Genomic DNA, 27628 nt, shown 5'->3' on the forward strand with positions numbered 1-27628 from the left:
GTGCCGTTTCTGTGACCATCCACCACTTCTGATGAATCCTGTGTTGTTTCTCCGTAGGATCAAAGCCGATAGCCTAGGACAAGATCACTTTCCGTCGACCTTGAAACTTGTCCAACACAGAGGGGCTCCCTATGTCAGACATCCCCATCTGGTACCTATGAGGCTTTGGTTAAAGGAGGATGCCCAAACAAGGTGTAAAACACATGAGAGACATTTCTGCACTTTCTCCTACCAATACAGTTCAGTTATATGTCTAAATAAGATCATCATCAATTTATTTAAACTTGGTAACATGGGTCACAGACATAAAACTTTAAGTGCCACCAAACACATTAAAAATCATCAATTAAGTTACTTTTCATTTCTTGGTTGGATATCAGCTTTTCCATATAGTTACTAGTTAGCAACTATAATAAATACTTTTAAATATGCCTAATTAAATCAGAGACAGGCTAGCTTGTTTATTTAGCAGGAATGAGTATTCTCCTGCCCCCCGGAATATTCATCATTCCCCTGGTCGATGCTACACGGATCAATGTGATCATAAAACTATTGTCAGAACAGAACAGTAAGCGGCAGCTATCCTACCAGGAGACTCTCAGAAATGGTAAGTCAGTAAGAAAGTAGAAGCCTGTCCCCACACTTGTGAGTGTAAAGAATGTGTTACACTATGAAACACCTGCAACACACCACAGCCACAGCTTCGTTCCCAGCAGAAAGTAGACGTTAGCCCCCTCACACCTCACAGAACAAAGAGATGGTCCAAACCCACTTTTCTCTCCTCTGCAGCAAAGTCACCTCCTCTAATGTGTTGAGAGGCATCCTGTTTTTCCACCCTATCAACTATGCGTTTAGCATTTATTTATTAGGTATCTGTTTCTCGTGGTCCAAGAACGGACCTAGGAATATATGCTTCTGCAGTGCCACAAATAGCCAACTTTCGATCTTTGAGGGGAAGAGAGAAAATCATAGTTCATGTGCTTTCATTTTTTTCCCCTACCCACTGAAGCTTTGAGCTCACCTGAGAGTCAGGTAGAAGTTCTGATCAGTTTAAAAGCAAGGGCTAGCGGACACATCTCGTAACACAGCAGTTCCTTAACACGCCCGAGCCCCCACACCACAAGACTGACTTTGAGTCCTGAGTCCCAGCCTTCCACGTCCCTGACACATACGCTAGGGAAGCCTGGTTTAGGAAACTCACATCCACACTAAAAATAGGGAAGCATGAGACACGCAGGGTGGTGTAAAAGGGTGAGCCACCACATAAAAACCAGAAGGCTTGCTGCACTCACATCTCAAACGTCCGACCCCTACTGACAGGGTACACGCCCACAAAGCTCTTTGCACAAGCAGAGCCGGTGACCCAATGTGCTGTCCAGACAGTCTGATTTTGTGTGGGCACCCACTAAAAATGAGTACTGTTTTCCCAATGTTGTCCCTCTTGAGTCTTGTTAAGAGTCTGCCCCTGCTGCCTCAGAGAGCCATCCAAAACCATATCAATGGTCACTTCCTGAGCATCGCTTATGCTTCGGTAAGTCTCTCGAGGGAGCCCACCGTTCTGCTCGGCACAGCCATTGACGAGAGCCAGTGGCAGTGTCCCCGGGGGACAGCACAGCTTCTTAGCGCAGCTCTGGTAGATGCAGGGGGCACTGCAGTTCAGCAAGAAGTCCTTCTGCTCCAGGGTTTCTTTCAAGTCCACTGCTTCAAACTGGATGGTCACGCTGTGGATTCCAGCATAGTGGAAGATCTCTCGGATTTTTCTGCTGGCATCCTGGTACCCGATGTCCTTCTGGTACTTGATGTGCAGGGTAGCAATGATCTTCCCACTTATCAGTTCCCAGACATGCACTTCGTGCACACTGCTGATTCCAGGCACGCTAGAGAGCTTGCTCACTACAAGAGACAGGAGCAGACAACAGCCAAGAGTGAGTACTGGAACAGAAGCTTGGAATCATGGGAGGGGCCTGTGTGCCCAATCATGGCCACCAAGACTGTGTTTATCACAGCCAACAGCAAGAAGAACTGCCCTCAAGAGTCGATTTTCTCATAATGACCCTTACCTCTGATTTCCTACATCATGCAGTGTTAGCCTATAAGTAACTCAAGAGCATGAGGCAAAAAGATTGCAAGTTCAAGATCAGTCTCAGTAAGTTCTAGAGCAGCCTGGGCTACATGTGCACAGTCTGTTCCAAGGTAGCCTGGTCTACATAGCAAATTCCATGCCAGTCAGGACAACATAGGGAGATCCTACCTCAGATAGATAGATGGATAGGTAGATAGATAGATAGATAGATAGATAGATAGATAGATAGATAACAGGTAAATAGATAGATAGGTTACCAATAGATGGGTGATAAACAGGTAATTGATAGATAATAAATAGATACATAGAGATAAAGAGATTAATAGATGATTGATAAATTGACATGTAGATGAAAGATAGATATATGGAAGATTGATAGATGAATAGATTATAGAGATAGGTAGATGATAGACTTACAGACAGGCAGATAGATAAGCAGACAGGCAGACAGACAGACAGATGGGCTAGTTTAGACGGCATGGATCAAAATCACTTACCAGAGTGCTACTTCTAGGCATATATTCAAAGTCTATGAAACCTATAGCCTGAGGCACATAACCAAGGTGGGCATTTGAGCAAAGCAAATGAGAAGGCTTCACCCTAGACTGAGGAGGGGTCCTTTAACACGGCCTTTTCACAGTGTAATGTGCCACGGAATAACTCCCTGGCTCATGCATGTTAACTAATTAGAAAGCGTTATCTACAACATGAATGACTCATCTTTCAGGGGGCAAAAAGGTATAAAAGTATAAATTTAAAAAGGTAAAAAGACATAGGCCTTGCGGAGTGACCTTAATAGAATTAAAACGCACCCTTGTCGTGAGGTCAAACAGTCCAGGAGTGTGTTTTGCCCAACCTTTACATTCTCAAAAATTTGCAAGTCAGAGAATCGTGCTACAAAGAACCTTTGGTTCTTGAAGCTGTGACTTATCATTCCAGACTACAAGCCACATGAAGCATGCCTCCATCACACGAGATGTAACATGCTCTGGGATCGTAACCCTCTGGATTGAGCGACGCTAAAGTGTCAACGGTCACCCTCTACATGCAGTCCACTTACTCAGCTCTTCCATGTTAAGTCCCCTGGGGACCATCTGCAGCAGGATGACAGCGGTCTCCTTGATCAGAGGAAAAGCAGACGACAAAATAATGATGACCATGATGATAGTCAAACTGGGGTCAATGTAGCATTCCCAGTTACACGGGTCTTCAGGTCTCAGCGGACGAACATAGAAAATGATGGCCGTGATGACCACGACCACGGACCCCAAGGCGTCTCCCATCACGTGTAAAAGAACGCCTGCCAGGAAGGAAGGCAGACCAGTAAGTCCCAGAGCCGAGGGCTGGAGCCAACCGACAATCAGTGAGCCCAGCTCACAAACCTTAGAGCGCTGAATAGGTCAGAATTTAAAACAACAACAAGAACAAGGCCAGTGTGTGATAGACACCTGTAAAACCTCAGCATTTGGGAGGCTGAGGCAGGGGGACAGCCTAAGTAGTGAGGTGATCTTAAAACAGACAAAATAACAATAGAAACTACTCAGAAAACAAAATCTCAGGCCAGAGCCACGTGATTGCTACCTGGGGTTGGTCGCTAGGACGCTGTGGTAGAATAATGTGGCACTCCTGCAAGGTGGCCTCTGTCTTCTATCTTCCACATGCATACCCACACATTCTCATTTTCTCTCTCTCTCTCTCTCTCTCTCTCTCTCTCTCTCACACACACACACACACACATGAAAATGTTAATGAAAATGTTTTTAAAGGTAAATGATATAATTATATTTCAATTTCAATTTTTTAATTAAAAACAATTTAAACAAAAAAAGAAATTTCAGGCCAGCAACCCAGGACCCAGAGAGCCCAGGAAGAGGTATGGCCTAGGAAGAACCTGGGCTAGCTGTCACCTTCTGTGTCACCAGCTGATACTGCTGCATCATCACCACCCCCCCCCCAAAGGGCATTATGATGGGAAACAGAGCTGAGCAAACAATGCGGTGCTCTTCCAGCAGCATCTGCACATCAAATTCTTTTAAACCTTTGTGTAGTAACAAGCTGCGGGCAGGCCTGCTTTTCGTCCTGCCCTGCTCCCGCACGGCTAGCTTTACACCCGAAATATTGTTTCATTTTTTATTCGAGAAAAAGTCTCACTGTATAGCCCAGGCTGGCCTGAAACTCCAAATATTCCAGCGTTGACAGCCCAGTGCTGGGACTGCAGGCATGAATCACCATGCCTGGTTTCAAAGTTTGTGTCTTTATTATATACTCCATGAGTCAGGTGTCGGGTGTGGCTCCCCTTCTGAATCCCTTATGCGCTCAACGTGATGGAGGCCCCATCATCTTTTATTGCTGTTTTTATGGTTGCCAGGGGATGGAACCCAGCGTCTCACCCATGCCGGGCAATCATTCTGTCCCTTGGGTATAGGTTCAGACAGAACCATGACACATCAAGAGTGGTTCTTTGGGGTCTCTGGCTTCCCTCAACCCCAACTCACTCCCCCTTTTCCTGGAGACCCCGTCTACTTCTCACTGGCCCATTGTTATCTCCGTAGTGCTTAGTTTAAGAAAGGCCTGAAGAAGTTTCCTCTGAATAAAAAGCCATTGGTCACAATCACATAAAATAAAACTCTACACACAAGGGTTAAAGCTGTAGGTTCTACTGCATAGGACCAAACTAGACCCTCAGAATGTGGGGGACAGTTGTGAGGCTTGGGCAGTCTGTGGCGCCACTGGCAGTGGGCCCAGGATTTATCCCTAGTGCTTGAACTGGCTTTTTGGAGCCCATTCTTTTTGGAAGAATACTTTGCTCAGCCTAAATATGGGAAGCAGGAGAGGCTTTGGTCCTGCCTCAAAGTGAAAAAAAAGTGTGGGTTCTAAAGTTCTCAGCCAATTCATTGCAGGGAAGATGCAATCCTCAGCAAAGAAGGTCTAGGCTGTGGATGCACATTAAAATAGAATTCAGAAAATCCAGGGGAAATCTAGTCAGTGGGGTTAAAACTGTAGACACAAAGAATTTGCGTTCCTGAAAGGAACCCCAGAATTGCGCCCTTGAAATTGCAACACCAGCAGCAGCAGAACTCGTTAGAGTCTCGGTTCCACGCGGGTCCTGTCCTGAGCTGAGAAAGGGGGTGTCTGTCATTCACACGACCCAGCACACCCCACAAAATCACGCCAGTCAAGAGCTTCAAATCACTGGGTTCACATTAAGGACACCTGTCAACAGACCGTGGCAATGGTTCAGAGACGGAGGCCCTGGCTGCCGAGCCTAACAGCTGAAGTTCGATCCCCAAGACCCACGTGGTAGAAAGGAGAGATCTGACTCCTGCAAGTTGTCCTGTGACCACTACACATGCATGCATGTGCATGCATGTAATGTTTATTTATTGTCCATGCAATAAAAAATGATTTTTTAAACGAGTACCTGTGACTGGGTATGATGGTGTCCACCTACAATCCAACTACCCAGAAGGCTGAGGCAGAAGGATAGACAGTTCAGGGTCAGCCTGGACTACATGGAGATTTTCAGGCCAGCCTAGCCCACAAAGTGACGTCCAGGCCTCTCTGTAAGGTCACACACTAAGACCCTGTCTCAGAAAAACACAAACAAATAAACAAAAATTTAAAGAAAAAAATGAAACTGCCCAGGCCATAAAGGTGGAGTATCCAAAAGGCCACCCACCATCTGATACTTCACAGAAGCAGTGGGTGACATTCTAGCAGGACAGTGCTGGAAGTAGGAGGTATGCCAGGCCAAACTGGTGCTGGGCACAGGGTATTTGGCCGTAAAAGAATGTGCGGTGGAACACGCCTTTAATTATAGCAATTTGGAAGCAGAGGCAGACAGATACCTGTGAGCTACGGGGCAGCCAGAGTTACCTAGTAAGACCCAGTATAAAATAAAATAATAAAATAGAGTATTGAACTTCTGATCTATATGCTTAGAACTGCAGAAAGCAAAACCAGCCAATGAAGTCACCAAGAGAACTGCTAAGCTTGAGCGTTTAGATGGGGACCCTAGTCAGGGTGCGTGAAGTTGCAGAGCTCATGGTGGAATTAAAATCCACCCAGTATGCCCACCCATCCACCAGCAGCAGCAGTCGGTCCTCATGAGAAGGAAAGAGCTAAACTTGAAGAAAACAGTCTCTTAGAAGAGATAGAAACAGCTAAACACACAGCACGGGAATGAACCGTATGCAAGGCAGTGCTAACAGAAGCCAGAAGAAACAGGAGACACAGGACGGAGGGGAACCCTGCCCTCCAAGGTCCACCTGAGGTTGCCTCTCCACTCTACAAAGGGGGAAATTGCACTGAGTGATTAAGCAACTTTCCCAAGATCATACAGTCATCAAATTCAAGTGAGCATTTGAACAAGACTGCCTGGGTGATTTGAATGCACATAGAAGTTGTCAAAAGATTGTTCTAGAAGAAAACATGTAGTTAAGAAAGGTGTGCTTGGCCACCCCAGGTATCCAAAGGGTTCACTCAGAAGAACTAACGATGATTCTGATTGCTAACTGCTCACTCATGGACGAGACTGAATGGTCTGGCCTGGAAGGTGTTTGAATGGAGCTGCTCACACTTCCTGGCCTCTGAGTGACACCCCTGGTCAATGGCGTTGTCCCTGTGCCTTTTACTGAGTGGTTTTCTTAAAGCAACAGGACACTGATTCAATATATACATGAGATAGTCCCACTTTCTAGCACTCTGTCTCCCATCCTCCCCGGTCCCTGTTCCCAGCCACAGAAGAGAAATTCAGAACCTTGCCAGGAGTGGCCCTACCCACCTGTTCCCCTGACACACACCTTTGCTTTCTTGGTGATAGTGCCAAATGTTACTGCCCAGATAGGAAAACCTACTATCTCAGGACCCGTAGCCTCACTTAAATCTAATGGGGATGGGGGGGGGTCCCACCTCACTACCCAGAGACACACAGGTAGAGGGACAGCCAGAGCAGTGACTGGGGACTGTGATCCCAGCACGTAGGAGGCTTAAGGAGGCAGCTAGCTACAAGGCCAACCTGGATCCACAGAGTGTGACTCTCTTGAGAACTACAGCAGCAGAATGTTAGGGGAGGAGAGGTAGAGGACCATTGCATCCTGTCCTACACAAGCTCCACTTCCCACCTCAGGTGGGATGATTAAACTCTGCTAAGCAGAATTTAGGGCCCAAACCATCATGAACTTCAGCTGGAAAGAAAGCTGTGGATGGGGTGAAGATCACAAGTGTAGAGTGTGTTTAACATGCACAAAGCTGTAGGTTCAAGGTCCACCACCAATAATATAGCACAATTGATGAAATTGTTACCCCACCCCCATCTCTCCATAAAGATATAAAAAGTGTATCTTCAGTGCTGGACTAGAACTCAGGATCTACAACACTCAAGGTGAGTGCCCTACCACAAAACTACGCCCCCACCTGCTAATGTCTTGAAATGTAAAAATCACAGAATTTCCTAGTCAAATCACAGAATCACAGAATCATAGCTCCCTGGCAAGATGGGAAGGAAAATTTTCGTTGTAACTGATAAAAATGGAATACGTTGGGGAATTGTTTTAATTTGTTTTGCCAGTGGGGGCAATGTTTATTTTGGTCCTTTTTCTGTTTTGAGACAGGGCCTCACTATCTAGTCCAGGCTGGTCTCCAGTTCACATTTCTCCTCTCCCAGCCTCTGGGGTGCTGAGGGGACTGTTATGTACCACTGAGCCAAGCTCCCTGTGCTATTCTGACACATGGTCACACTATGTAATATTAAGTCAAATATCTAGCCCCTTGAACCCTACTTTTCCTTTTCTTTATGTTAAAAGTTAAAAAAAACTCAATATTTTCTTCTAGTTTTTTTGAAAAATAATAGTACCTGGCTGCTGTCACAGTCACCCACTGAGTGAAGGCACACAGGCCAGATTCTGAGCTGGGTGTGTCAGTGACATTTTGGGGAAGGAGGGGGTCATCTTGATGAGAACACTGAAGGATCCCTGAGGAAGAGATTGACTGCAGCAGGCAGCCCCAGGAGAACACTGCCACTCAGGCAGGATTCCAGGGAGGCCTGAATGAAAGATGCCTTATAGGGAAGAGACAGGTAGCCTCAGACCCTGATACTATCTCTGTGAGCCATAAAGCCTACTAAAGATGGGTCTCATGTGAGATAAGGCTGATGATCCACCTCCCTTTCCTCAGAAACTGGTCCCCATGGTACACGTGACAATGTCTCAGGTCCCTCTAAGCACTGACCTAGAAGGTACAAGGAAAGATGGGTACCAACTGTGGAGTTCTCTGCTCATACCAGAGCCTGCGTGGGACCCTCTCTGCACCACTGCAGGTGGATGCCATTGCAGGCAGCTGGGCAAGGGGGATAACCAGCCAGAGTCACCAAACTAGGAGCTAGCAGAGGGTCTACCTGCTCACCTGTGCAGCGGTGATGGGATGTGGGAAGGAGAGGCTAGAGGGCTGGGACAGTGGATCGGGAGAAGACAGGGAGGCAATGCGTAGGAAGAAGTGCTGGCTGGCATAGCTGTGATTTCCAGAGATGAACCTGCCAGGTGTCCTGAGAGACAAAGATCTCCATGGATGTCCCCGTCTCCTGCAGTGCCTACAGGGTTACTTTGCAAAGGCAGAAGACCTCCGTGCTTGGCCTTCGCACACTGACTCTCCATAAAAATTGCCATGTCTCCTGAAACTGGCATATACCAATACTGTCAATTTGACCAAAGCTGAAATCCAGGATGGAAGGCAGCCTTCGAAGATGTTTGTGTGTGCACGCAATCACAGGGCACCAGGAAAAGATGGGCGCTTTCTCTCTAGAGAAAATGAGCAACTGAGAAGAAAAATCTCATCAAAGAAGAGGTCTTCTCAAGTGATGTCACACTGCCATTCATCTGTTTATGATGCTGCTGACATGCTGTGACAGTGTTTTAATGCAGTAAGCTTGACCCTATTATTAAGATTTATTATATCAGCCACCGATATATCAGCCACTACGAGAACTTTAAAAGGGTTGTGCCTTACACTTTTGCGGCAAAAGATGAATTTATCTCTCTTATTCACATTACAATAAGAGTCGCCACGGCGAAAATGAAGAGATGGCTTTTGGGACTGGGGCAGTGGTCTGTTGGTTAAAATGCCTGCCATGTGTCTTAGTTTGCTTTCTATTGATGGGATAAAGACCATGACGAAAAGCAACTTGGTCTGTCCCTAAGGGAAATCAAGGCACGAACTCAAGCATGGCAGCAACCTGGAGGTAGGAGCTGATGCAGAGACAATGGAGGAAAGCTGCTTACTGCCTTTCTTCCCATGGCTTCTTATAGTCCATGATAAATTGGGCCCTGCTACATCAGTCATCAATCAAGAAGTGGGATAAGCCCACTGGAGAAGCAAGCCATTCCTTTCCAGAGGCCAGAGGCGTGTGTGACCATGGGAAGAGCCATATGTGTGAAAAAGAGCTGAGAGTACAGCCCAACTCTGCTGGTAGCCAAGGGGACTTTGGGGAAGCTGCCACACTCTCTAGATTATGTTCCCTTATCTGTAAAGACCAATTTAAGCTACTAAGAGACACTGTTCACACAAACACATACACACACCCACACACAAAGATTGGGAATTGACTAAGGCTAAAATCACTCTACTGGAAAAATATCTGAGAAGTTACAAAGGAAAGATGATGGCTACAGCAGGGTCCAGGGAGAGCACTCCCTCATGACGCCCAGCACTGCTAACTTTGAACATGGGGTAGGAAGTATGATAGTTAGTTGCCTTCCATAAGGCTCACCATAACCCCAACTTTGAACTTGGAAGTGAGAGTTTTAATAATATAGTCCCTTTCTCAGCAAATTCCTACTGTAAAGAACTGTGGCAATAAAGACATCCAGTAATGTCACACGGGGCAGAGATTTGGGTAGTGGGCCAATGTGCTTTTTTTCCACCATTAGCAAAATCACAGTCAATACCAAGCATAGTGGAAAATATGCTGCAATTCCAGCCGTGAGGGGACTAAGAGAGGAGGACTGTCATAAGTTCAAGGTCAGCCTGCACTACATAGTGAGTCCCAGGCCAGCCATGGCTACATAAGAGGACCCTGTCTCCAAACAAACAAATCATAGCCAGTTGAAATAAGCTGCAATGGGGCTTTGGGTATGGATCAATGGTACAGCATGTGTTTAGCATGGACAAAGCCTGGGTCCCATCTCCAGCATCACACACACACACACACACACACACACACACACACACACAAATCTTAAATAAATAGGGTGCATTGTATGTCAGTAATATTCATGAAAGTAGAAAATCAGGTATACAGTCATGTGACACTGATGTGTGGAGATCAGCTCAGACCAACCTGGCCCTGGTTGAGGGGTTCATGAGAACATGATACATATGTAGATATGAGAAGAACATGATACACATATGGAGATCAGAAGAACATGATATTGATGTGTGAAGATCAGTAAAACATGATACTCATATGTCCATATGTGGACATCAGGAGAGAGTATACTGATATAGGAGATCAGAGCATGACATTGAGGTATAGGGATCAGGAGAACTTGATACATATGTGGATTTGAGGAGACCATGACACATATGTAGAGGTCAGGAGAACATGGTATTGATATGTGGGGATCAGGAGAAAATGGCATTCACATGTGGAGATCAGGAGATCATTTCACTGATAATGTGGTGGTCAGGAGAACATGACTGATGTGTGGACATCAGAAGAATATGATATGTATGTGGAGGTCAAGAGAACATGGCATTGATATGTGTGCTCAGAAGAACATGGCATTTACATGTGAAGATAAGGAGAATATTTCACTGATGATGTGGAGGTCAGGAGAACACAACACTCATATTTGGTACTCAGTAGAAGGCAATACTCATATGTGGAACTTAGGAGAACATGACTGACATGTGGAGATCTATGGAACATGATACATATGTAGCAATCAGGAGGTCATGACACTGATACGTGAAGCTCAGGAGAACACGACACATATGTGTGACTCAGAACATGGCGCTGACCTGTGCAGCAGGCAGCTGCAGCAAGGCTTAATTAGAGCAAAGATAAATCATTAGCAACTAGGTTTTCCCCCAAACATCAATGCAATGATTAGGCAAGAGGAGAGGGTCATAGTCTGCAGGTAACTGACCTATTCTCCAACACACTGTTGCCTTACTGAAAGCCGGACAGAAGTCATAGCTGCAGCCCAGCCCTCTGAACTATGGGAAAGGGTCCCAAGCTAGTCCAAAGACAATCCTACCTCTGATATTCAGGGCTTCAGATTTTTTCTCTTTTTTCGTCGTCTCTTCTGGTTCATTCTGGGTGTTCAGGGAATCACCTGCATTCAAAGAAGAAACCTTGTGTTGTGTATAAGTTCTACAAACAAAAAGAACCAATGAACTCAAAATGCAGTTTTGTTACGTTCAATACCTCCTAGTATACGGGAGTCCCCACCTCTCCCACGCTCAGCCCAGACGGGCTTTTCAACACAGAGGAAGCCCGCGGACGACCCTTGGACACACAGTTTTCAAATTTAAACGGGGCAAGTATAAGCCTATACATATCCCCCAAACCCACAATACCCAAGGGGCTGAGGATAGCCCTAACATTGATGTGTCGAGGGAGGAAACAAGTCCAGATAGCAGCACCAGGGAAGGGGATGGGAGGATTAGGCAGTGCTCCCTATTGCCCAATAATAAGAATTGATTTCCAAGATCAATACTGTCACAAGGAGACAGGAGAGGATAAGAACTGGCAGGGTCAAGGAGGAAAGGAGGGAGAGGGAAATGTGGGGGTGGGGGAGAAGGCAGGGAAGGGAGAAGAAAGAAGGAAGGAAGGAGAGAAAGTTAAGTTACAAGAGGGGCAAAATAGGCTACGAAGAGAATTTTTTTGTTGTTGTTAATCACGAAACAAAAGGAAAAGGAGGGAATGTATGAGAAAAAGGGACCAGATGCATGGGGAGGGGGGTGAGGGGAAGGACAAAGCGGTCCCAGTATAGGAGGATGCAACCGAAAGGCACCTGCTACATTCGAGAACACGGTCGCGCCCTCCTGCAGCTTTTTTCCTGCCGAGGCCCCCCGGAGAGTCACTACTGCGTCTGAGCCGGGGGCTGTGGCTGCCGCAGCTCCTTGGGAACTCCCCAAAGGGTTACAAGGGTCTCCCTGATGTGGCGGCTGCGGAGGGCGGGTCCGGCGCCCCCGGGTGCAGCCCGCGAAACAGGAGCCGCAGTCCTGGAAGATGAGCAGCCCCACCACGTTGACTGCCAGCCCCAGGGCGCCCACGATGAGCACCAGCTCCGGGTCGTCGATGCGCTGGGGCCGCGCGAGGCGTAGCACGGCCTCCACGAAGATGGTAAAGCAGAGCGCGGTGAGAAAGACCGCGTTGCTGAGAGCGCCCACCACCTCGGCCCGAGCATAGCCGTAGGTGGCGCCCGAGCTGCGGGTACCACGCCGCGCCATGTAGCCGGAGCCCAGGCCCACGCACAGCGAGATCAGGTCAGACAGCATGTTGAACGAGTCCGAGAGCAGCGCGATGGAGTTGCCCAGGTACCCTGACACCAGCTCGGCCACGAAAAAGACCACGGTGAGCACCAACATGAACAGCAGCCGGCATGTCTTGCCGGAGTAGCGACCCATCTCTGCAGCCCACCGCGCCCCGCAACAGGTGGGGGGTTCTGGAGCCCACCTCCTGCCGCAGGCCCACCTTGCCCCGCCGGGGCCTTTTGTACAGTCAGCTCACTCCCGCACGGCCAGAGTCTGCAGGAGTGGCCCCAGTATCGCAAAGGCCACCTCCCGGGGGCCCTGCCCCTCCTCTCTTGCCGCCCAAGCCTGACTTGGCAGGTGGCCACCGGCCTGTGTCTTCTTCTAGGACTGGGCTGGAGAGAAGAGCTGCTGGGAGGAGGGGCGCATCGGGATGCCAATCTTCTTAGATCCCCACCTCCACCCTCTCAGAGAGGCGGGATGCACCCGATGGTCCCCGCTCCTCCAGCTCTCCCCACCCCCACCCCCGCGCCACTACAGATCTGTGAAAGCCGCTGATAACGACCTGGGCTGCAGTGGGAGTGATCACTGCACACCCGTGCTTACGTGCCCAGACGCGAGTTGCAGGGCAGATTCCTTACGAGCTGGTGGGGCCAATTGCCCTTAAAGGCGTTTCCTGCTTTTCCTTTGGTTAACCGGTATCTTGTTCCTCACTTAACGCTCCCGTTTCTGTGCCCACCACCAAAGCCCTTTATCCTCTCTTCTTCACAAAGAGCGCGGATGCGTTCTGTTACTCCCTCATGGCACAGTATCCCCATCTCCCCTTTGTGGGGGTCTCCGCGTTTGATCTTTCTACAGAGGGAAAGGCGGACCGCGCAGGCGGTTTGCTACCACACAGCTGTAAGCATGAGCTTGGAGCGCTGGTGCAGCACCCCAGGGCTAGATCCAAGTTCCTTGACCATCGAAGCAGCCAGGCTTAGTCTCCTTTCATAATATGCTGGAGAGAATTTCTGCTGACCCCAGAGATGACCCGATACCCATAGTTCAATTGATTGACCCAAGTCGTTTCTTCCAAATAGGCCGGCTTCCAAATGACACTCCCTCAAAGGGAGCTCGAGTCCAGGACATTCCCTCAGCAACCCCTTCAAAAGGGGGATTTGCCATTGTCACTTCAATGGGGTGTGGATGGGGAGCCCTGTACCTCACTCTCATTTTAGGAAGGGTCTGAAGGCGAATCAGAGCAACCTCTCTCCACGTCTCCCCATGAAATTTCACCACCCCCAGCAAGAAAAATGCCCCAGTCTGGAGCTTGAAAATAAATAACAAGGCCTCCCTCAAAACAAAGCCACAGTAGTGCATGCAGGCCTTCACTCTTAACTGTTCTCAAGGAAGCTTGAGACTGGAGTCCATTAGCAAAACATTTAACTTAAAAAGTAATTTGGATTAAGTTTGTTGCTACGGCTTACAGGTGGAGGTCAGAGGACAATTTGGGGGGGGGGGGTTAATTCTCTCCTTTCTCGTGGTCTCTGGGATTGAACTCAGAACCACAGGCTTGATGCCAAACATTTTCATCTGCTGAACCATCTTTCCAACACCACTTTTTGTTTTATTTTGTAGCCTGCTGGGCTTAACCAGGGTAGCCGGTGTAACATTCTACCTTCCGGCCCCACTCATTGTATTATCCTTAAAGTATGCTTCCATCTTTTGTATGGTCTCTGAAGGTCTCTATCAATACCATTTAAAATATCCCCCATTCGCCGGGCAGTGGTGGCGCACGCCTTTAATCCCAGCACTCGGGAGGCAGAGGCAGACAGATCTCTGTGAGTTGGAGGCCAGCCTGGTCTAAAAGACCCAGTCCCGGGACAGGCACCAAAGCTACAAAGAAACCTTGTCTCAAAAAAAAAAAATCCCTGATTCAAAGGTCCTACCTTACTATTAGGGAAGCTCCAACTACAAGAAGTTTATTAACACTCCCTTTTTTATCCACTCCCTTTTTACTCAAGCCTGTAACCCCAATATTTGGTGAGTTTGTCTTTTAAACAAACAAACAAATATCTCTAGGAGAAATATCTCTACATGAAAACACAAGCAAATTCTATAAATAAATAATAAATAAATAAATAAATAAATAAATAAAATGTGACCGATAATGTAGAACTAAGAAAATATAAACAATGAAAATTTTAAGCTATAGAGGTTTTCGACAGGTTCCATAATCACCTGGGCCTGTTTTCATTACTGTAAAGTGGGGTCAATGATTGTATAGCAAGGATGAAACAAATCAGTGTGTAAAGTGCTTGTCACGGTACCTAGTATACAGTAAGCACTCGATAAATGCTACGGTTATAGTTGCTAGAGTGATTAGCAGTAGCGCAGTACACATGTCATAGGATCACTACTGGCCAACAGATAAAATGCGAATGTACACACACCAGCGATGCAGCCAAGTGCTCTCCCCAGCATATAGCCTACATTGTCTTCACACGATGGAACCTCTACAGTTTATGACATATGACACTATGACAGCTGAGTGTGGCTGAGAGTTGTGCTCAGTGGTAGAACGCTTGCCTGGCACATGCAAGACACTGGGTTCAAACCCCAGCACTGACTGACAAGAGAGTAGGGCCTCTTACAGCTCACCCAGCACGGCCCAAGCATTCCTGCCTAATTGAATTTCTTGTTCATTCACAGCTGAAAAAAAAAAAAACCCAGAAATCAGCAGAAACATATCACTCCTGCCTCCTGGTGAGTCATCCTCCCAGCCAAGGGCAGATGAGAATTATGGCACTGGCCCAGAAGCAATAGAAAAGCCAGAGGCTGAGGAGCAGGGGGGTCACAGGTCTCTGATGTTCCTGTCCACAGTCAGTTCCTGACCACAAGGTAAGTGTTCCAGATACTGCCCATAAGATGCACTATAGAAAAGTGGGGAGTGTGTGTGGCACTGTGTGTGCTATGTTTGCATTGGTGTGTGTGCACATGTCTTCCCCAGTCAGTTTGACTTTGTGGGGGATGGGAGAGGGGAGAGCAATCTCTCACTGAACCCCAAACTCCCTGATGATCAGCTGGGCTGGCTGACCAGGAGCTGAGGAAATCCATCCGTCTCCACTTCTCCATCACTGAGATCACAGGGATGCGCAGAACATGTTCCCCTTTTCACATAGTTGCTGGGGATTGAACTTGAGTCCTCATCCTTGCACAAGTACATTGCTGACTGGGTCATCTCCCCAGCCCCCAGAAAAATGTTTTGCCTAACTTACACTACATGGCCTATCTAAGTCACTTGACAGATGCAGCTGTCTTACAACGTATATTTCAGCAGCTTTTTGTTCACTGAGCTCTTATTTGTAGCCTTGGACCGAGCACGTTATAGGCATTATCACATTCTACCTTCCAGTACCCTCATACAGTATTTTAAACATATTAAATAATGTTTTATTACAAACAATTTTGTTTCTGAAAAAGATGAAGCCTGAGCTTTGAAGCCAGCACACTAAGATCACACAACCTGGAAAACGGCCGGTGTAGGCTCTGACCCAGGCAGAGAGTGCCCAGAGCTTCTTTTCTTCACGTATATCAGATTGATCTTTTCAAATCCTTTTGTTCTAAAGCAAATTAATTAATTAATTAATTAATTATAGGGTTGTATTTGTTTTCATTTTGAGATAGGGTCTTTCTGTGTAGCCCAGGCTGGCTTTGAACTCAATCTTCCTGCCTTCTTCTCCCAGTACTGGGATTATAAATTCCCTTTTTGATGGCCCAAAACCTGATGCATTGCAGTACATAAATTTGGGGATTATTATTCTTTCTATAGTGGCATTTTTCTTTTAATATGTCAATTTTGAAATGTGACTTTAAAAGTAAATAAGGTAGCTAGTAAGACGGCTCAGCAGGTAAAGGAACCTGGCACGGAGCCTGATGACCTGAGTTCAATCCTGGAAACCTACAAGGTGAAAGGAAAGAGCTGACTCCCACAAACTGTCCTCTGACCTCCACCTGAGCACTATGGACTACACCCATGTGCACGCGCGTACACACACACAAACACACACCATAAAACAAATAAATAAGCATGAAAATTGAATTAGAAATAAATCAGCTTATCATGGTCTTTAAAATTGGGCTAACCTGGAACCAAATCTGAACACTACTATGTGCTACAAGTCACGTGACCTGGACAGGGTCCTCACATCTTCTCCTTCCTCATTGGGGTAACAGTTATAACAACATCAAAACTGTGGTGCCATCATGAGACTCACGTAGGGAAATAAAAGTTTACAAGGAAGGTTCACAGGTAAGTAAGTGTTCATAGGTAACCCCTCACCTGAGTTTGGTAGTTCAACATGGAGGAGGCAGATCATTCCTCTCATCAAAGGACTCAAAGCTTTGGTCTGTCTGAAGTGTTTGAAGGGCAGAGAGGCCAGGCTGTCGGGGATCCTCTGTATTATGAACACTGTGTCTCTGGTCTATGGTGACTTAGAGAGAAACTTTAAATATTTATTTTCAGCTTCATCTAAGAAGCAAAGAAATGTGTACACGTATTTAGTAAGCAGTGTCAGGGCTGGTAGGGTGGCTCAGCTCGTAAAGGCCCTTCGTGAGCAAGAGTGCGGACCTGGGTACAATCTTTGGAACAAAAGTAAATGTGGAAGAAGAGAAATGATTCCACCAAGCTGTCCTCTGACGTTCACATGCATGCTGTGGCCCTCATGTTTGTCTACACACACACACACACACACACACACACACACACACACACACACACAAACTTAGAAACAAGTAAGACAATTCAAAATCCCTGCAACTATAGGAAACAAATCATCAGAATGACAATATTTCCACACAAACAAAACATGGATCCCAGTGTCATTGACTGTAGAGATTTATTGTTGCTCTTGTTTTGTTTTGGAATACAGGATTGTTGTGTGTAGCCCTGGCTGACCTGGAACTTGCTGTGTAGACCAGGGTGGTCTTGAACTCAGAGATCCACCTGTCTTTGCCTCCCCAGTACTGGGATTAAAGGTGTGTGCCACTACTGCCTATGTGATATTTTTTTTAAGGAATAGATTTTCCAGAGCACCAAGGATGATGAAGGGTTTCCCACAAAGTATTTCAGAATACACTAAGTTTGTGAGAAATTGAATTGATGTGGTGACTCGATTTTCATGACAGAAGTGAGAGACATGAACAAGGATAAAGCAGTCAACCTCCCTTTGGACGGGTCACCGATGAAGCTGAAACAGTCCTTTGTCCTGTCCTCACTTAAGCGCAGATGGTATCTACCTGGGATTCACTTGTGGTTATGAACACTGACTTTGGACTTCCGGTCTCATCCCTCCTTCAGGTAACAAGGGCATCCCCAGAAAGCCACTATGATAGTGAGCATCGCTTGTTCACTTGCAAGGATCTAGAATCTCTTAGGGACTACTTTATAAGAGAAAGTTTCTAGATTAAGTCAATTGAGGTGGAAAGTTAGGCAGCACCATTCCACGATCTGGGGTCCTGGACTGCTTAAAAGGGAGAAAGTGAGTTGAGTAGCAGCCCCGAATTCTCTGATTCCTGACTGAGGGCTCAGAGGCCAGCTGCCTTACCAGCATGCCACATGGCTTCTTCATCGTGACACACTGTGCAAGGTCTCTGCCAAGGTGCTTTGGTCAGGTATTATTCACATCCTAGAGAAGAGTAACTAATAGTCACTGTATGGGGAACGCTGCTCAAGGCCTGTAGAGGTCTGGGCATGGTTGGGGGAAGAAGAGGAGAGCATTAGAGGCCAAACCAGGAAGTTAGAAAACACTTCCTGTTCAGAGTTCAGTGCTACTCATTGGCATGTGGAGTCTGATGGGGAGTGGGATCCAGCTATGAGACTACTTCTAATTCAAATGAATCCTCAAAGTTAAAGAAAAAAGGTAGAAAATGCCACCTTGGTGTTCAATCTAAACCTCACAATAGTTTTAATGGCAAGTAAAATTCTATATTGCTTCATAATTTACAAAAAGATATGTTATTTGAAGCCATCAGAGATAACTCACGCAAGCGTCTTTCTTCACCTGCTGGACTTCCCTGAATCTTTAGACTACATGAAAATAAAAAATGGCCATTTGCCCAAGAGATTATGAGAAACAACTGTTCAAATAATCCCTGTTGGCTGAGTGTCATGGTAAATGCTTGTACATCTCAGCATTTGCAAAGCAAAGACAGAAGGGTCATGAGTTCCAAGCCAACCTATGCTACCTAATGAGTCTCACACCATCCTAGGCAACATAGGGAAGCCCTATCTCAAAAACTTTAATTAATTAAAACCTCCCAGTGTGTGCCTTCATGTACCCAATGCGCTGGTTACACATTCAGGGTGGGGCAGCACAAGGGTGCAAGTTAAAGAGTCATGAAGACCTCAAAGCCAATCCCAGCTCTGTCTGATGTGAGCCAGTATGTCATTTGTGTTCCCATTTGTCATCTAGACATGGGATATCACCCTCTTCTGCAGGGAATCAAACAGAATAACACAGGTGCCCAGCTGGCACAACACCCGAAGATAAGCTACAGCAGCCCCTCCCATTACCGGCTCACCATCAACCTCCCAGAACTCGATTTCTACTGACCAAGCAGCATTGTAGGATCTCTTTGAGAGGTATTTAGAATACTACATATTTCATAAAATCATCTATTTCCCCTTAGTCCAACTAACCTAATGATTTTAATTGGCTCAGAACTAATTAGCTTCTGGTTAACAGAGCATTTTACAAATTTCAGTATGTTTAAAGGGCTAGGAAATGTTTGTAGCTCAGTGGCATGTCCATGGCACTGTATTCCATCCTATACTACCACTGTTAGGTCTCAAACTCGGGACAAATGGCTGAGGTACACTTTACCATACCAAAGTAGATGCTGGGCTAGCGCCAAGTTCTCCCTGAATCCCACTGGGATTTCCTTTTAGGACTCACCTGCTTACAAAGAACTGAGCTCTTAGAGAGGAAAGTAGCTGGGGTAATGTACCTGGGTGTTAGGGTAGGGGGCCTGGGAGTGGGCAGATGAGGTTAATTCTCCAACACACTCTGGTCAAGATAGATAATGAGGAGTGTCTGGAGTCCAAAGAAACCTATGGGGATAGAGATGATGAAGAGACAGAGGGTAGAGGTGATGGACAGACAAAGGATAGAGATGATAGAGACACAGAGGATAGAGGTGATGGAGACACAGAAGATAGAGGTGATGGACAGACAGAGGATAGAGGTGATGGAGACACAGAGGATAGAGGTGATGGAGACACAAAGGATAGAGGTGATGGAGACACAGAGGATAGAGGTGATGGACAGACAGAGGATAGAGATGATGGAGAGATAGGATAGAGATGATGGAGACACAGAGGATAGAGATGATGGAGACACAGAGGATAGAGATGATGGAGACACAGAGGATAGAGGAGATGGACAGACAGAGGATAGAGGTGATGGAGACACAGAGGATAGAGGTGATGGAGACACAAAGGATAGAGGTGATGGAGACACAGAGGATAGAGGTGATGGACAGACAGAGGATAGAGATGATGGAGAGATAGGATAGAGATGATGGAGAGATAGGATAGAGATGATGGAGACACAGAGGATAGAGGTGATGGAGACACAGAGGATAGAGATGATGGAGACACAGAGGATAGAGATGATGGGCAGACAGAAACAGGGCAGCCAGGCAGGTCCAAAGTAAGGGTAGACCACACAGAGTTTGATCAAGTCACAGCAGCTCACTCCTTACAGAAGAACAGCTAAAAGAACAGCTAATAGTCACCCCCTCTCTCTGAGACTGTTTTTATTATGATTATTAGCTTCAGCCTTAGGTACAAAAGAAATGAAAGAGTAAGTCATTTGCTCCTCCAGAAACATCCAACAAATTGAGCTTCCCTGGTTCTAGAGAAACACAACGAAGAAAAAGAAGTGTGCCCACATCTGAAAACTCTTCAAAGGGAATTAGATCAGGCTAGCCCGGGGACTGACAACCAGAGACAAAAAGGTGAGACTTCGGGGAGCAGTCTGGACTGCAGCCCATCCTCTGCCCCGGAAGAGAGAATCAGACTCTGGAATGCTTAACACCCATGACCCTAAAGGTGTAGGTGCTTCTTAAAACAAATACAACTGGGGAGTGATGCCAGCATCCTGTGCCTGTTCCCTCACGATGCTGGGGAGTTGTGTGTAAAAGGCAGCCCATTGGTTTTTGTAAAGATCGTCCAGTCGGGGTGAGGGGGCTCGAGGAGTTTAATCTGCGTCATTTATGATGTTTTTGCTCCAAGTCCAGCGGATTTTCAGGGGTCTGTGGGAGAGGCAAGTGCATTTTGCCCATGGAAAGGATTCGCAGTGTGCAGAACGTTTTTTGGAAGATGCCTCCTCCCCATTTCGTCTTCTACAGCGTGGCTTTCATGCTGGTGTCCAGACATGGGGCCTGACACTCCTGCCACCTTGTCGCCACAGCCTCAGATTCGGAAGACAGAGATGCTTCAGCTTTGGTTGCCCAAAAGTTGTGCTTAGAGTCTTGTGCCACCTCCAGCCGTGTCCTGAGGCTGCTCTTGCATGAAGAAGCCACATGGACAGGTTATCTGCAGGCTGTTTGACCAGCGGTCCTGAGCATCAAGACCTACTAGACAGTGTGCCGGATGTGAGTGACTGCAGTCTCCAGCCACAAAGTGTCCTTGGTCCACTAGGCCACCCCCAGCTTCCCTAGGTGAGACCTCAGACACCGTGTGTACAGGCAGGCTGTTCACACTGTGTTCCTTCCAAACCCCATACTTCAGAATCCCTGTGTATAAATTTGAGGTATTTTGTTAAACAGTAACCAGGAGAGCTATGTGGCCACTACACACTGACATCTGTGGAACTTGGAACTATTTTAAGCAAAGCCCAGGGAAACTGGCATAAAATATTTATGGTATAGCAAACAGAACAAGAAAGAGATGGGACTATTGGGACACAGGCAGGGAATACTGGTTGGGATCGAGGTAGGGCAACAATGGTTTGAATTGGGCCTAGGGCAGAGGCTAGGTGTAACTAGAAAATGCCTTTCGAGCAAGAATGTCCAGCTCAGGGCTGAGAGCTGACGAGATCTGTTTGGACAGCAGATGCTTTTGGCTGACCCATAAGACACTGACTTCATTCCTCTCCCTGTGATTATAAAACAAAAACAATAAAAAAATCTATGTTTGAAAAACCAACGTCTGACCCAGAAAAGAACAAAGAAAAGGAAGACAGTCCAGTAAGAGCAGCGGCCTTGCATATGGTGGAGCAGGAAGAAGGCCAAGTGTAGAGCTCTAATTAAACCATCGGACCACTAGCACCCAGCCCAGCCTTTGGGAGAGTGGAGGCCTGGAGGCCTCTCTCCAGCTCAGAGCTGACGGGCAGTACTGAGAAGCAATGGGAAGACAGCCTGGAGAAGCACAGAACATGAGTGGTCACCAAGCTCTGAAGATCCCAGACAACGTCTACTCTTGAGGTGACCATAAGCCTAATGCTGAAATGAACTTTAGGGAGCCACTCCCTGAGGAAACGGAAACACAGGACCCACGGGTTCTGAGAAGGCTGATGAGGTCAACAGAGCCGGGCACAGACAAGGTGGAAGGAAACTCAGTGTCCTCCCTTCTTCCCTTCTTCATCTTTCCTTCCCCTTCTTCCCCTTTTCTCCCTTCTTTCCCTCTTCTCTCATTGTATGGAAAAGTTCCACAAAGCCTGAACCCCAGGACACCATTGCTAAACTCTGCAGTTACACAGAAGATATGCATCACTCCCTGGAAGGAAGGGTCCGGGTGACACAGAGAACACCTATATACAACACCCTGTGCTAATGGAGCATCTAGAGCTAAGTACTAGGCAGGCCTGGACCGTGACCAGTTCTGGCGCCCACAGACTATGAGAAAACAAGCTATCATCTAGAGGGGACAAAACACACAGTAACACAAGGAACATCATAATTAGGTCTACATCTTGGAGAGAATGGCAAAGCCGGAGAGAACTCTTCTGTAGGAATTCCTACCACGGGTAGCCTTTAAGTTACCAGCCCACTTGGGCATGGCCTCTTAGACTATTTATGCCCATGTAAAGCACACATCAGGCCTCTTTTCTGGCTGCGGGATTCGGTTGCTGTTCTCCATTCCAGTAGAGGATTGTGATTTGAGTCTACCCCTTAATAAATAACCATCTATTATTCTCAATTCTGAGCTAGTGTGGGATTTCTTTTAAGCCTCCTTCAAACCCTTTTCTCACACTGCTGAAGTGTGTGTGTGTGTGTGTGTGTGTGTGTGTGTGTGTGTGATGTGCACATGCGCAGGTGTGTGGCTCACAATGCCTGTGTACAAGAATGGAGGCCAGAGGAAGATGTCATTTTCCTGACCGGACATGCTCAGCCTCACTCCCTTGGGATATGGTTTCTCTGACTCTGGGGCCAGGTTATCAGCCAGCAGCCCCAGAGATCCCGGTGGTCCTCCTTTGTCTGCCCACAGGTGCTGGGGCAGCCTCGCCTGGCCTTTCCGTGTAGGTGTTAGGGATTCCATAGTCTTCTTGCTTGAGCATTCTCGCTTTCTTAGTTGCTGAATCTTCTCCCCAGGTCTGATATTGCCAGGTTCTAATTGATCCTTGTCAGCAGTCATGAGCATCTGGCTTGCAGGAAATGCTGAGTTGTGGTGAACTAAAGTCACCTATAATAAATGGTCTCCCTTTAAGTCATTTTGTCAAACTTTTTGACTTCTTAAAAAAAATGTGGTGAGAAATTCTAAAAAAGAAAATTAAGACTGAAGTCAGGAGCTGGGGAGATGGTTCAGTGGTTAAGAACACTTGCTACTCTTGCAAGTGTTTAATTCCCGGCAGCCACATGGTGGCTCTCAACCATCCATGGTGGCTCACAACTCCAGTTCAATGGGATCCAATGCCCTCTTCTAGACTCTGAGAGCACCAGGCAGGCACATAATGTAGACACACATGCAGGTGAAACACCCGTACACATTTTTTAAAAAGTAAATAAAAATTCAAAAGCCAAAACCAAAGTCAAAGTAGAAATTTAGGCTGGTAAGCTGAGGCTGGAGTCTGACCTCAAAATCTGACAAGGAAGAACGCCTCATCCCTCATTTTGAACAGTCACGGGATTGTGTGCAGCTTAAAATGTTAAATGTTGATGGGTGTTATGAAGCTAGATTTCTCAGCGGAAAATTCAAACTCAAACGCAACAATTAAATATAGAGAATCCAGCTGGGTGGTGGTGGCGCACGCCTTTAATTCCAGCACTCGGGAGGCAGAGGTAGGTGGATCTCTGTGAGTTCGAGGCCATCCTGGACTACAAGAGCTACTTCCAGGACAGGCTCCAAAGCTACAGAGAAATATTGTCTCGAAAAAAAAAAAAAAAAAAAAATATATATATATATATATATATATATATATATATATATATAGAGAGAGAGAGAGAGAGAGAGGGGGGGGGGGAGAATCCACCACTCTGAAAGGCACCGGAAGGAGAGAGTGTGTATTAGCTTAGCCTTGGTTGTGGACAGTGAGAAGAATGTCTACATGGAGCTGAAGGTGAACAAAATGTGTACTGTCCATAAAAATGATAACAAGAAATATCAGGCAAATATGTTTACATGTACCCAAGCTAGCTTTGCACCAAAGTACCTGTGGGTTTTGGTTTTGCTTTTTGTTTTGTTTTGTCTTGGTTTTGGCTTTTGAGGCAGATTCTCCTTGTGTAGCCCTAGGCATCCTGGAACTCGTTATGTGAGTTCCTCTGCCTCCCTGGTGCTGGATGTGTGCTCTACCACACTGGCGGATCTGTGTTTGGAAAGGTACCTGTGCAGGGCTAGAGAGATGGCTCAGCAGTTAGGAGGACAGGTTGCTCTTCCACAGGATCCTAGTTCAAGTCCGGAGCCATGTGGCAGCTCACATCTGTAACTCCAGTCCCAGGGGATCCAATACCCTCTTCTGACCTCAATGGATACCAGGTACACAGGTGGTACGGACATACACACACAGGTAAAACTCTTATATGCAATTTTTTAAATCAAGTATGTAAAATCTTTTTTAAAATATGCTTATATTCTACACTTCGACAAAACAAAGTCTCAGAAAAAATTCATTAAACACTGATTCATGGTGAAAAATTACAAAACACACAACCATCTGGGGTGGCACACCTATAGCTCCAATCCTTAGGAAGCAAAGAAAGCAAGGTCGAAAGTTCAAGGCTAGCCTGAGTTACATAGGCAAAACTTGCCTCAAAAGCAGAAAGTCAGGAAAAGACATCCAGAGAGAAACAGCAAGCACAAGTAAACGGCACAATCAGATGTGACTACAGGAACCAGACAGAAAATACAATGCTTATTGGAAAGGAAAAACCTTGAGAAGCCCTAGGTTTAATCTCCAAATTAAAAAAAAAAGGAAAATATTAAGATGAATAAATAGTCAAAATTAAAGCTCCTCCCAGCCAGGCATCAGCCTTGAGATCCTAATGAGGAGACTGGTCTCCTGTCCCTGCAAACTCATAGAAGCCTAGGGACAAACGCTAGAGTTCTGCCACCAACTGGCAACAAGCAGTAAGGCCTGTCACCAGCCTGTCAGGGAAGAAGAACCAGAATGTCCCAAGACCTAAACGTCCAGGACCAACAGGAAATCTTTCTTCCTACTAAAAACTGGGGGAAATGCAACTTCAGTGTACAAGCCACTGAGGTGGCAGACATGTTGTGATTATCTGGTAAGCAAGGATTTTTAAAATAGTTGATCATAGCAATGTTATAGGCAGTTAATTATGAACATACTTAAAATAATTTTTTAAAGAGTATCAGCAAGAAAATAGGTATAAGAAGACATGGAGGCTCAAGGAGACAGGCTTTCTTAACAAGCATGAGAGTTGGGGTCTTATTCACAGATCCCACAGGAAAAGTCAGGTGTGCTGTTAGAACCCCAACACTGGGGAGGCAGAGACGGGAAGGTCCTGAGGCACCCTGGTCAGTCTAGACCTCTTGGAGAACTCCAGGCCTTTGAGAGACCCTGCCTCAAAAACACAAGGCAGACAAAGCCTGAAAACAATACTGAAGGTTGACCTCCAACCTCCACATACAAACACACATGTGTACCTGAACATGTGTGTACACACACAACAAACACAAATTTTAAAAACTGAGGCAGAAACCTTAACGCTAAAAATATAAGGATCTGAATAAGAACTCTAAGGATGGGCTCAACAGCAGAAATGGTAACTCAGAGTAAGGAAGCACTGAATTTGAAGACAAAAATAGAATGTACCCCACCACCAGCACCACCTCTTTTTTTTCTGTTATTGTTGAGACAGGGTTTCTCTGTGTAGCCCTGGCTGTCCTGGAATTCATTTTGTAGACTCTGCTAGCCTTGAACTCACAGAAATCTGCCTGCCTCTGCCTCCCGATTGCTGTGTTCAAGGCGTGCGCCACCTTAAAGGCACCATCTTGAACAAGAGAAGCCGCTTTCCAAGGCTGCATGGGACACCCAGCGTATGAACACAGCTTTCTTGAAACAAGACTACCAAGCTGGAGGGCAGGTTGATGGTTTCCAGGGCACAGAGATGGGGTGAGGGTAGGAGTGGAGGGTGTGGCTGCAGAACAGCAGCAGGAGGGCTGTCTGGGGGCTGTAGCCGTCCCAGATCTTGGCTACAGATCTAGATGGGGTGTGTCACAAACTGTACAAATGTCGGTCTCTTGGTTTTGATTTTGTCAATGTTACAGCTTCCCTGACACAAACTAGAAAAGCTGAAGTGTCCATGAAGCCTCTTGGTACTGCCTTTATAATTTTTCAACCTTGGAAAACCATAATATTTTTTGTTTATTCTTTGAAATTTTCATATACATACAAAATATATTTTGCTCATACTTATCCCCAACTTCTCCCTCCCAACTTCAGGTCACTTAATCTACTAAGTCCAACTCATGCTGCCCTTCTGCACAACACAAGAAAGCATGAGCCTGAAGTTCCTTCGCTCTAAAGCTAACAGGCAAGTTAACAGCATCAAGGAGAAGAAAAGGGAGACACACAAACATAGACCTACCAAGAGGTCCACACGGTCACATCTGTATCACAGCTGTTCAAGGACACACTGTGCTACCCGGGCTATTCTCAACCTCCAGGCTGGAATGATACTTTACGTCAATCTCCTCAACAGTTGAGATGACAGATACATGTGCTCACGTGCCAAGCTCACAAGAACATTTTGCAAAAGAAAATTATTTTTATTTTAAGCTGTTAAAGATCATTTTACAAGGGGCTGGAGAGATGGCTCAGTGGTTAAGAGAATTGCTCGCTCTTCCAAAGGTCCTGAGTTCAATTCCTAGCAACTACATGGTGGCTCACAACCATTTGTAATGAGGTCTGGTGCCCTCTTCTGGCCTGCAGGCATACAGACAGACAGAATATTGTATATATAATAAATAAATTTTTTAAAAAAATTTTAAAAAGATCACTTTACATATATAATTATGTGTATGTGTGTGTACATATGTATACATGTGTGTTTGTCCACTAGGACAGCTCAGTGTGTAAGGCACTTGCTGCCAACCCAGATGACCTGAGTTTAATGCGGGGCTCTCTGTGGTGGAAGGAAAGCACACATCTGCAGTCCCAGAGGCTTAGGAGACTGAGCAGATCCAGGTCAGCCCGGGAAACATGGGAAGAAACATTTCAAAATAATTTAGTAATAATGATGGTGGTGAGGTTATTCCTGAGAGGAAACCCAACACTCAGAAGACCTCTTTGGAAAATAATGTTCCACAAACTTATCATGATTTCTCAAAATAAAAACAGCAAGACTCTAAAAGCAGAGTTGGTTCACAATGGTCAGGCATCCTCTTTGACGCCAAACCTGTCAATCACAGAAGATCCCAGACACTTGGTTTCCAGCCCTGGGGCAGTGCTCCTCAGTTTTACCCTAGTAGGAATGACTCTCACCCCATCAGTATCCACACATACATTCTATGTGGTTTCTAGAGGAGGGGGCGAGTTGGCACTGATCAAAATCCAACTAATAAACAATTATAAGAACGTTGGTCAAAGACGAAGTGGGCTGCCATCCCACAGCTGTGCAGAGCAAGGG

General features: G+C 46.2%; 1 protein-coding gene and 1 long non-coding RNA gene across 2 annotated transcripts; one reads left to right on the forward strand and one right to left on the reverse strand.

The window, feature by feature from the left end:
- Positions 1-258: 258 nt before the first annotated feature.
- Slc30a10 (solute carrier family 30 member 10) lies at positions 259-13065 on the reverse strand. The gene is made up of 4 exons (XM_038348992.2): positions 12097-13065; positions 11338-11415; positions 3144-3383; positions 259-1893 (listed from the first exon to the last, which is right to left on the reverse strand). The coding sequence occupies exons 1-4, from the start codon at positions 12710-12712 to the stop codon at positions 1406-1408; spliced, it is 1422 nt and encodes a 473-aa protein (XP_038204920.1). The 5' UTR covers positions 12713-13065; the 3' UTR covers positions 259-1405.
- A 2197-nt stretch (positions 13066-15262) lies between these two features.
- On the forward strand, positions 15263-22739 carry LOC119827961. Its single transcript, XR_005287733.1, has 3 exons — positions 15263-15436; positions 17723-17894; positions 20832-22739. It is a non-coding gene; the product is annotated as an uncharacterized LOC119827961 (long non-coding RNA).
- Positions 22740-27628: the final 4889 nt, after the last annotated feature.

The sequence above is a fragment of the Arvicola amphibius genome, chromosome 12 (assembly GCF_903992535.2).
Source record: "Arvicola amphibius chromosome 12, mArvAmp1.2, whole genome shotgun sequence".
NCBI classification, from domain to species: domain Eukaryota; kingdom Metazoa; phylum Chordata; class Mammalia; order Rodentia; family Cricetidae; genus Arvicola; species Arvicola amphibius.

Excerpts from the sequence above, each read along its gene's own strand:
- Slc30a10 (XM_038348992.2), bottom strand. The coding sequence starts at position 12,712 with ATGGGTCGCTACTCCGGCAAGACATGCCGGCTGCTGTTCATGTTGGTG. Across the intron at positions 11,416-12,096 it reads CGTGTTCTCGAATGTAGCAG|GTGATTCCCTGAACACCCAG; the intron begins GTGCCTTTCGGT and ends CTTTGAATGCAG. Across the intron at positions 1,894-3,143 it reads ACTTAACATGGAAGAGCTGA|TGAGCAAGCTCTCTAGCGTG; the intron begins GTAAGTGGACTG and ends TGTCTCTTGTAG.